The sequence below is a fragment of the Bison bison genome, unplaced genomic scaffold (genome assembly GCF_000754665.1).
Source record: "Bison bison bison isolate TAMUID 2011002044 unplaced genomic scaffold, Bison_UMD1.0 scf7180017864492, whole genome shotgun sequence".
NCBI classification, from domain to species: Eukaryota; Metazoa; Chordata; class Mammalia; order Artiodactyla; family Bovidae; genus Bison; species Bison bison.
The window spans coordinates 4,828,629-4,838,324 of NW_011495051.1; the positions used below are offsets into that span (position 1 = coordinate 4,828,629).

Sequence of the window (9,696 nt, forward strand, 5' to 3'; positions counted from 1 at the left end):
TGCTCAGGGCCACCACAGCAGGATGTCAGGGTGGGCACCAAGGGCCAGGGAGCCAACCCTCAGCCTGGGGACAGGGGAAGGAAGGCCTTCAGCTCTTCCCAGCACAGGTGCACCAGCCCTGGGCACAGAAGGCCTTGGTGGAAGGATTTGAGGTGGACAGGAGGGAAGGACACCCTGCCCAGAGCTCCAGTCTGTGCAGACGGAGGAGAAAGATGCCAGATGGGGCACCTGAAGAACCTCCAGCAGCCAGTGGGCGGACAGCCATGGACATCAGAGAGACATTCCAGGTCTTGTGCCCTTGAGTTCACTGGCAGACAGTTCCTGGGCGCAAGAAGCACCGGGTGTACAAATCACCAGCCCCGTGTGTGTCCTCATCAAGTGGGATGCACTGTTACCCCTGGGCCAAACTGTTACCCCCAGACACTTCCAACAAGGTGCCCCTGGAAGCCACATACTCAACATCAGTGCTGCTGACACAAACCACCTCTGCCTTCACCTCTGGGAACCACTTTCAAAGTCTCAGTGGAGCTCCGAGCAGCAATGCTGGAGGCAAAGCTTCTGCCTTTGAGAGTGAATGAGATGCTGGGAACCGTAAAAGGTCATTAAGGGCTTGGGTTGGTGATATAAATGAGGGAGTCAATCACTCATTCATCCATCCATCCATACATCCATCCATCCACCCATCCATCCAACCATCCATCCATCCATCCAACCAGCCAATCATCTACCCACTCCCACACACCCATCCATCCATCCAACCAACCATCCCTCCATCCAACCAACCATCTAACCATTATCCATCCAATTATACATTCATTCAACCATCCAACCAACCATCCATCCAACCAACTAACCATCCCTCCATCCAACCAACCAACCAACCAACCAACCAACCATCATCCATCCATCCATTCATTCACCCAACCATACATCCAACTATCATCCATCCAGCCAAGTTCTTCTTCTCTAACTACCAGAAGCCAAATAGCACACAGAGATGACATGGCCCTCCAAGGCCAAGCCTAACCAATCAACACCGGTCTCCCGTCTCCTCTGTGGCTCAAGCTGTGTCTGATGGTGACCTTCAGAGCTGTATGAAAATGCTGCCACAGGAGGAACCCAGGACTTCTGGTTCCCAGATCAGAAAGTGGGATGAAAACACACGAGGATACCATACCACTAGTGACGGAAGGGGGTGCCCTGACCAACTGAGCCTGTGGCACCCTGGGAAGGAGTCGATGGTGGGACACAGTCACTCACGGGTAGGTAAGTCCCCACCCATGCAGGGGGCTGCCCGAAGGAGAGCTGTGAACCCAGGTACCAGGTGTCATGCTCTACTAGGAGCCTGTGTCCCCAAAGAGTTCTCATGAGGTGGTTGCATCGCCCCCAATGGAAGAGGAAACTGAGGCTTGGCTCAACACGAAGGCTTGCCCAAAGCTCCATGGAGCAAGTGGGAGCCCAGGGCCCTGCATCCCAACCCCCATGTCACTTTCGAGTGGCTCAGAGCCAGCAGAGAGGATGAGAACAGGTAGGGTAACAGCAGAGGACGAGGGCGGGGTGGGTGAGGGGAGAAAGGCAGGAAAGGAGCTGCCTCACCTCAGTCTTGAAGGAGGCCTCGTCCTCCGAGTTGGACTCCTCCACTTCCGGGGGCTTTTTGATCTCCCTGGACTCGTTCTCGGCCTTGACCTTCTCCCCTTTGGTGCTGCCCTTGTCCTTGGCCGGCTTTTTGTCCGAGAAGGAGGAAGACGAGGTGCGGGGCGAGGTGCTGGGGGCACTCCTCGACCCCTTGGAGCTGCTCTTCTTCTGCTTTTTGGCGCTGGGCTTGGGTGAGTCGGCAGTGGCCGGCCTCTTGCTGGAAGACTTGGGCGGGGGTGGTGGTGGGGGCCCGCCCTTGGGGGACATGCCCTCCAGTTTGGTCTCCTTCAGGGCCATCTTGGGCTCCTTGAATGCAGCCTTGGGTGGCGGGGCCTTCTCCTCCTTGGGTGGCCGGCCCTCGCCCAGCTTCCGCGCCGCGTCCTTGGCACTCCGGGCCTGCTCGCGCTCCGGCTCCTTGGAGGTGCCTCGGCTCTCTGAGTCCTTGCGCGGCCGCTCCCGGTGCTCCTTGGTCGCCTTGTGGGCCTTGCAGGCCTTGCTGCTCTCCTTGCTGGCGTCCTGCAAGGCCGGGCAGGAGGGGGGACACAGTCACGCAGCATCTCGGGGCTGCCCTGCTCCGCCTCCCCCGACCGCTACAAAGTGTAATCCACCTGATTCAGACTCAGCTAGAGAAAATCTTCCATAAAGCTTTGAAAAAGTAAGGCAGCAGATGAGAGTTCTAAATGGAGCTATCCCTTAAAGCTACTAGGAAGCGTCAGCAGGTCATGGGCGGCTACAGGCTGACTCCCCTGAGGGATTCAAGAAGCGTGCAGGTGAGTCAGATACACACAGGCCAGCCACACCGACCACGCCCTTCAGGCACCTCGGGGAGTCAGAGGCTGCCAGGCACGGGGCTGGGGGCACCAGCAGGTGGGCCCCTTTCCCGTTCCCACCAGAGCCAGGTGCCTCCCCAGGTGGCCCCCACCCCGCCTGGACAGCCTGGCCCCGATGCACACCAGCACAGGGGCTCTTTGATCTCCCCTTGATCTCTACAGTCACATTTACTGAGTGCCTACTGGGTTCCTGGGCGCTGTGCATGAAAATTGGCTTCTAGAACCCAAGCCGCCTGGGCAGCTCTTCTAAACCACGTGTAATTCCAGGATCCCCACCTCAGAAATTCAGAGGGTTGAGGGTGGAGCCTGAACTCTGGCGTCAATAAGCCAGGTCAGGGGCTCCCACTGGAAACAGAAGCGGCAAGCAGCCCTGAGTTGGGCCTCGAGGAAGGTCAGGTCGGGGAGCTCCAAGCATGTGTACCTGTGCAGAGTACAACCACCGACCTCACCAGGCGACGGTACAGGACAGGCAGGGCAGTCAGGGAGTGTCCAATCCCCCCATCCCCAGGCAGCTGGGAGCCCCATCTGACACCGGCTGTGCCCACGCCCCGTCCACACCGCATCAAGCACCTGCCGCACGGCCACGGTTCCGGGACAGGCACCTGGACTCGGCCCCCGACCCCGGGGACAGGCACATGGCTGGACCAAGGCTCTCAGGACCCAAGCTCACCAGAAACCACGAGCTACCAGAGTGGAGGAGCAGCCTCACTCTAGGAGCTCACCCCACGTGCTGAAGGATTTAGGTGAGCCAGGGGAAGGCCCAGCAGCTGGGCCTCTGCTTCCTGTGCTAACAGCCCTGGAAGCAGCCACAGAACCCTGTCCACAGAGAGCCCAGAGACGGCACAGCCTAGCCACCTGCAATCTACTTGAGTCCCACACCAGCACCAGTGGCTCAGGGGCAGGCCCATGGGGCCATGGGGCCCCCGTGCCTCCTAGAGAGAAGTCGGCCTCTGTGCTCTTCACGTCACCATGGTAGTAGGAAAAGGTACTCACATCACGAGCCTCCCTTCAGAAGCCTGTCTGAAGGGGTACCCCTGGGGGACTGGCTGTGGAATGGGGCCTGTCTCGGGGTTCCACTCCCAGCAAGCAGCTCCTCCAAGGAGGGAGGCAAGAAACAGAGACCCCTGCACAACTCAGGCCTATTCCTGCAGTGTCCACACACCTGCCTGGGCCCCCAGACCCCAGCCCCGAGACATGGAGTGGAGTCCCCCAAAGGGCAGGTCCACCAAGAGCCCCCCAGCCCCAGTCAACAGAGCCTCCCCACCATCCAGGGTCTGCCCACCTAGCAGGGGCCTCAGAGCGTCGCCTCCTCAGCTGGAGCTCTGTACAGGCTCCTGGGAGGACTGGCTCTCTAAAGTCACACACTAAGTCTGGAGTGTGACGCAGAAGTGGTGAAACCCACCACAGTCGTGTCCTCAAAGCCAGCAAGGACCCCAAATGGCTAAGAGACTAGTGCTGGAGAAACAAAGGCCCACTGGACTGACTGGCCGACATTGGACAAGGAGAAGTGAGGTGCCTGAAGCTACAGGTGCCCTGCAGCGGGCCCTGTTCCTCTCCCAGGAGGCTCTAGGCTCCCCTCTAGGGGGCTATGGGCAGGAACAGGACCACCAGGGACCAATCTACCTGGGGCCACAACAGCCAGACTCCCCAGCGGCCCTGGGGCACTACAAGGGCCCATGCCATGCCTCCCCACCCCCAGCCTTTCCACCAGTCAGCCCACAGGTCCGGACAGCAGACAGCCCATCTGAGGGAAGTGCCAGGGCCTCCGTAGCCGCAGGAAAGGATGACGACTCGGAGGGCAGGACTGAGAGAGTCTGTTGGAGAGCTATATGCAGCAACCTTCGCAGGGACCCCCTGAGCTGCAGCACCTGGGGCTGCAGGAAGACGCTGGACCGGGCAGGGTGGAGACGCAGACCCCAGCCTGCAGGCCCCCAGAGCACGGCAGGTGCAACTACCGGTATAAGGGCCCCAGGGGTCTCAAAGATCTCAGCAAGAGATGCTGCCAGCAGCCCCTGCTAGGCAGGCCACTGTGGTGTCCTCAATACCCAGAGGGCACTTCCTAGGGGACTTGCAAGTGACATGCCAGAAAGAGATGGCAACTCCCGCACTTCCCACTCTGCACAGACCTCTAGACAACTGTGGGTGACTGAGACAGAAGCTGCCAAGATCGTGAGTAAGAATTTTTTTTCCATATAAGTCCCACGAGGCTCAGGGGAGGACCACAGATGCCAGTACGGGGAAGACCCCGGACTCACACTCCATACTTGGAGATTCTGGCCTCACGTGTCCAGGGGGCTTAAGTCAGACAGATCTGAGGATTCAGAGACCTAGTGGCCTTGTGGAAAGTGCCAAGAAGACCTTGCCCAGGTGACAGGCCCTCCTCCAAAGCTGCTGCTGAGCATCAGGCTGTAAGTCAGCCTGAGAGCTCGACCTGTCCCGCCTCGGGTGCCCCAGGCCCCCGACACCCAAGCACGAGTGGAGCAAAAACCCTGCCAAGATGAGAAGCGAATAAACTTTCAGGGTGGGTGGCAGTGAACGATTGGCAGCTGCCCTAAGAGCCAGGCGGAGCTCGGTCTTAGGGACACAGCTGTGTCAGGTGGCTGCGGGACAAGATGCATACTTGGGAACTTCTGCGTCCACCGCGATACCAGCCCGAGGGCTTGAGGCCATGCTGTGACAGTTCAGAGAGGGAGGTGTTGGGAGGACAGAGCACCCCCTGCCTGACCAGCTGAAAGAAGATGATGAAACATTTCTTCTTGGGGCAAATAGCGTGCTTGCCCACATGGTTCTACCTGGCCCTTTCCCCAAGTAAGCTCTCTGCAGAGAACTGCTGACAAAGTAGAAAGCGGAGCCTAGAGCAGCCAAGGGAGGGGCGCCCAGCCCCACGGAGAGGGTGTCCGAGCTGCGCTAGGGAGCGGCAATGACGCACTTGGTCCACGGCCCCCAGCACATGAGCCTCTCAGGGTCTGTCCCAGTGGTCCTAGGCCCTCTGACTCAGTGGCAGGAAGAATAGGGCAGGCTCTTTGGCCTCAAGAGGAACAGAGAGAAGCCTGCGATCACTTGGCTGTCCATGAGGTCAAGAGGGCCAGCCTCCTGACCAAGGGGCAGGGCAGCCAGGCGGGCAGAGATGAGCTCCGAGAGGAGGCCAAGGGAGCGAGTCCGGGGATGGAAGGTCCAGCTCTGACGCGGGGCGCCCTGAGCCGGGACTCACCGCCGGGCCCCAGCGCGCCCCCAGGACTGGGCCTGCCGCCTCACTAACCTTGGAGCCGTGGGACGGTTTGGTCTTCTTGGGGTCAGAGAAGGCAGAGAGTGGAATTGTGGGTAACATGGGGTAGTCGGGGCTGGGCCTGGACACCGTTTCTGCTCCTTCAGGAATTACCATCACCTAGTGATAAAGAAGAGACAGATGTTATCAATGGGCAAGGAGGCAGACTGGAAATCCCATCGCCAAGAGGAAGCCTGCTGTGGGAGCTTCCCTCTGGGAGGGGCTGGGTGCTGAGCACTGGAGCCAAGCGGGCTGGGCAGAGAGTGAAGAAGCCGGGTCCCAGGAAGGCTGAGTGTGGCAGGCCTGAGGGCCAGCTGGAAGACGCGGAGCGTGCAAAGGAGCACGAGGAGGAGTCGAAGCCAAGCTGCCCTGCACAAGGCAGGGAAGACAAACCAGAAGCACGGCCGGGACAGGTGAAAAGCCAGCCAGACGCCCAGAGCAGGCAGTGTGGTGGAGGCAGCACCCAGGTCCTGGGTGCCTACTCCCTCTCCAGCCTCAGGCGGGTGAGCTGGACAGACATAGGGCGCATGGCCAGGCTTGAGGGGCCCCAGCCAGGCTCCCATGGCCCCAGCCGAAGTGGGAGGAGGCTGCAGGCACGTTCTCAAAATACTGACAAGAGCGAGCTGATACTGCCAGCGGCCAGCCACTCAGAGGGAGCCTTCCAGATGGTGATGAGCCAGAACAGAAGAATAAAGTACACAAGATGATGAAAAAGAAAGCATTCAGCTTGGTAGAACAGGCACCGTGAACAACTCTGAGAACCTGTGGTTCCCCAACGAACCCCAGCTTTCATCTGAGGAGGCTGAGGTCACACCCGGCCACAGCCGTGGGGACGCTGGGTTGAAAGGAGGGCGGTGGGGCCTGAGGTGGCATTGCTCGTCGGAGCCTGTCTGACCACAGCGCTCTGAAGCGGGCTCCCAGAACACATTGGCCCCGCCAGGCGCCCAGGGATCATGCCCTCGAGGGCCCGCACACACGAAGGCCACTCGGACGTGACTGAGTAGGCAGCCCAGGAGGACAGCAGGGCCGTGGGGGGCCTCGGTTTGTCCCCTCACAGCCCTTCTCCTCCTTTCATTACATCTCCTATCCCTTCAGAGGAAGGTCCTAGGCTGACCCAGTTCCAGGACACGCGTGACTGCCTCCTGTGTCCTTGCCCTGCGGTGAAAACCTGGGAGCACGTGGCTCCAAAAGACCCCATCTCACCGCCTGCCGCTGAAGGAGCCTCTACTTCTGTGCAGCTCAACTGCCGACGGGGCCAAGCATGAGACACACTGCCGAAGGCCAGGCGACCACCCGGCCAGGCAGGAAGTGGCTCAGGTCACTGCCGAGGCCAACTGAGTGTCACGCGAGGAGCGACAGGGCTCACGGGACCCCAGGGAAGGGGCTGCACAAAGAGCAGACCTTGTGGCTCACAGACAACTCACTCCTCCAGTTCTTCCAGCGCCGATGTGGACATCAACACAGGCAGCCTCCAGGGCTACCTGCCACCAGAGGGGAAAGGCGGCCCACCTGGGAAGCGATGCCCCAACACAGCGAACAGGGGCTGGGACTCAGGACTCGGGAGCCACAGTCCCCTGGAGGTCTTGGGTGGCTCCTAAGAACTGACAGCACTGCTCTGCCATCAGCCTGGAGCCTGAAGCCCACAGCCCCAAAGGGCGAGAAATTCCTGGGCAGCCGGCCAGCTCTCCGGGCAGCACCCCCAGGGTGAGGACAGCACTGGGCAGTGCAGCGCGTAGGCGCGGCCTCCCTCCCTGCTGGCACCTTCTCCCTTGCCTCCCGCCCTCTGGTTTTATGTGTTTGGATGCTGCTCACTGAGCCTTCATCTCCGCAGAGCAAACACCCTCCGTGGGCAGCCAGGGGCTCAGTGCTGCGTCCTGGGCCCTGAGAGACCCATGGACGCTCTGTGCGGCTGCCTCCCAGAGAGCGGTGACCACGCAACCTTGGGGGAGCACCCAGGAACCGCTGGGGAAATACTCTGGAAAGCATCTGGCAGCGACGCCAAAGTAGAGAGGCAGAGCTGGGGAGGACCGCTGCGCCTGCCAACTCCAGAGCCGACATCTGTGTAAGGCAGCCCCCATCCCCACTCTGTGACCGGACTTTGTCAGCCGTCACGCGCAAGATTAGGGTCACACGCTCATCCTTTATTAAGGACACAGCAGACCTTAATCACACATCCTGCAATGAAAAAGTGATTCTTTCATATTGTTTAAAAAGTTTATAAAAGGACCCAACTGAATTAAGTGAACAGAAAAGAAGGACTATTCCCAAGAGCCAAAGAAAGCCAAGCTAAAGGCACACACTGGGGAGGTGGTCCTGCCCTCACAACACACACACACAGGCTGTCACACCCCCAGCCGACTCCTCCATGCCAGGCACAGCATGTCTGGTGTGCTTAGCCCACATTCCCCGCCTGGCACAGTCCAGCACCCCCCCACCAAGTGGGCACCCCATGCTGCTCTCCAAGAGCCCTGACACGTGCTCCAGCCCCACCACCATACCGGGACCGCTTGCACACAACTCCCTACAGAGAACTCCCCACAGAGAACTCCCCCTGCCACCACACTGGATCGCTGGCACACAACTCCCCACAGAGACCTAAGTTCTGAGAGCCGACACTCTGATCAGGCCCGAGTCACAAGGACAAACCCCCAGAAGCCTGCATCAGCAGGGAACCCCCCAGATGACGCAGCCTCTGAGTGGCCTTGCCAATCCGGTTAAAAACTGGCTCCAGCTCCACGCCAGGCTGGGAGACTGGCCTCACACCCACTCCTGCCTCCACCCACCTCTGTGAAGGAAGATGCTAATTACCCACAGCAACAAAAAACTTCAGGATAACTAAAGACTAGTCAGTCATTTGCAACAGACAACGCCCTGGTACAGGCTAGGGATGCCTGGGTCCTCTCCAAAGCTGCTGGGTGCCGCCTGTACTACCTGCCTCTAAGGGTCTCGGGCACCCGACTACATGCTGGGAAGCCCCGGGTGCCCACAGCACAATCAGGGGCCATGTCAGGACCACAGGGAGTGGCGCACTCACCCCACCGGCCATCAGGAGCTTGTACCGGAACTCCACAGTGGGGTTGTTGAACGTGAGCTTCTCACAGCGCAGGTGGTTGACAGGTGGGTTGCCCTCCAGGTTCAGGAATAGATCGTAGGTGAAGCAAACCTTCCTCGGCTCCTCCTTGAACAGAGAAAACAAGGAAGTCCGTTTGGTGGGGCAAGAGGTAGGGACAGCCAGGGGCAGGTGGACATGCTTCCTGCCTTCTCTCCCCTCAGACCCTCGTCCGCTGGGTATGTGTCTGCCCATTAACCTGCTTACCCAAAATAAATTAACAGACTATTTGCAGAAGACCCAGCAAAGTAGGCTCCACGACAGAAATAAAGATCTGGGTGACGGTCTCAGCTGGTTAGTGAAGCAGTCGATCCTGCCGACGGTGGCCCCAGCCCCACACACACGCCCCTCAACCCTCACAGTACTCGGCCCACAGACGGGGACGGCGCTCCAAGACGCACAGGCAGTAAGCAATGATGCCGAGCCTGGCCAGGATCCTATAGCCTCACCTGCAAGCCCCTTTCCTGGAAGGGAAATTTCTCCAAAGACATAAAAGTGACTAACAAGCACATGGGAGGCCGCTTCACACCATTAGCCACAGGGAAATACAAATCAAAACCACAGGATTCTGCTCCACCCCTACTAGGACGGCCAGCGTTTTTTGTTTTTTACATTTTTTTTTATTTATTATTTTTTTTACTTTACAATATTGTGTTGGTTTTGCCATACATCAACGTGCATCCTCCACGGGTGTACACGTGTTCCCCATCCTGAACCTCCCTCCCACCTCCCTCCCCATACCATCCCTCTGGGTCATCCCAGCGCACCAGCCCCAAGCTTCCTGTATCGTGCATCAAACCTGGACTGGCAATTCATTTCTTATATGATGTTATACATGTTTCAATATCATTCTCCCA

The 9,696-nt window shown here is 59.1% G+C and overlaps 1 protein-coding gene across 1 annotated transcript in view; it reads right to left on the bottom strand.

Annotated features, from left to right (window-relative positions):
• The window catches only part of MLLT1 (myeloid/lymphoid or mixed-lineage leukemia (trithorax homolog, Drosophila); translocated to, 1), a 60,400-nt gene that overhangs the window by 9,706 nt on the left and 40,998 nt on the right, over nt 1-9,696 (bottom strand). The window contains exons 4-6 of the mRNA XM_010828463.1: nt 8,765-8,908; nt 5,725-5,850; nt 1,597-2,151 (exon numbers count right to left, since the gene is read on the bottom strand). Of these exons, the coding sequence (XP_010826765.1) occupies nt 1,597-2,151; nt 5,725-5,850; nt 8,765-8,908 (825 nt within the window). The remainder of the gene's footprint in view (nt 1-1,596; nt 2,152-5,724; nt 5,851-8,764; nt 8,909-9,696) is intronic.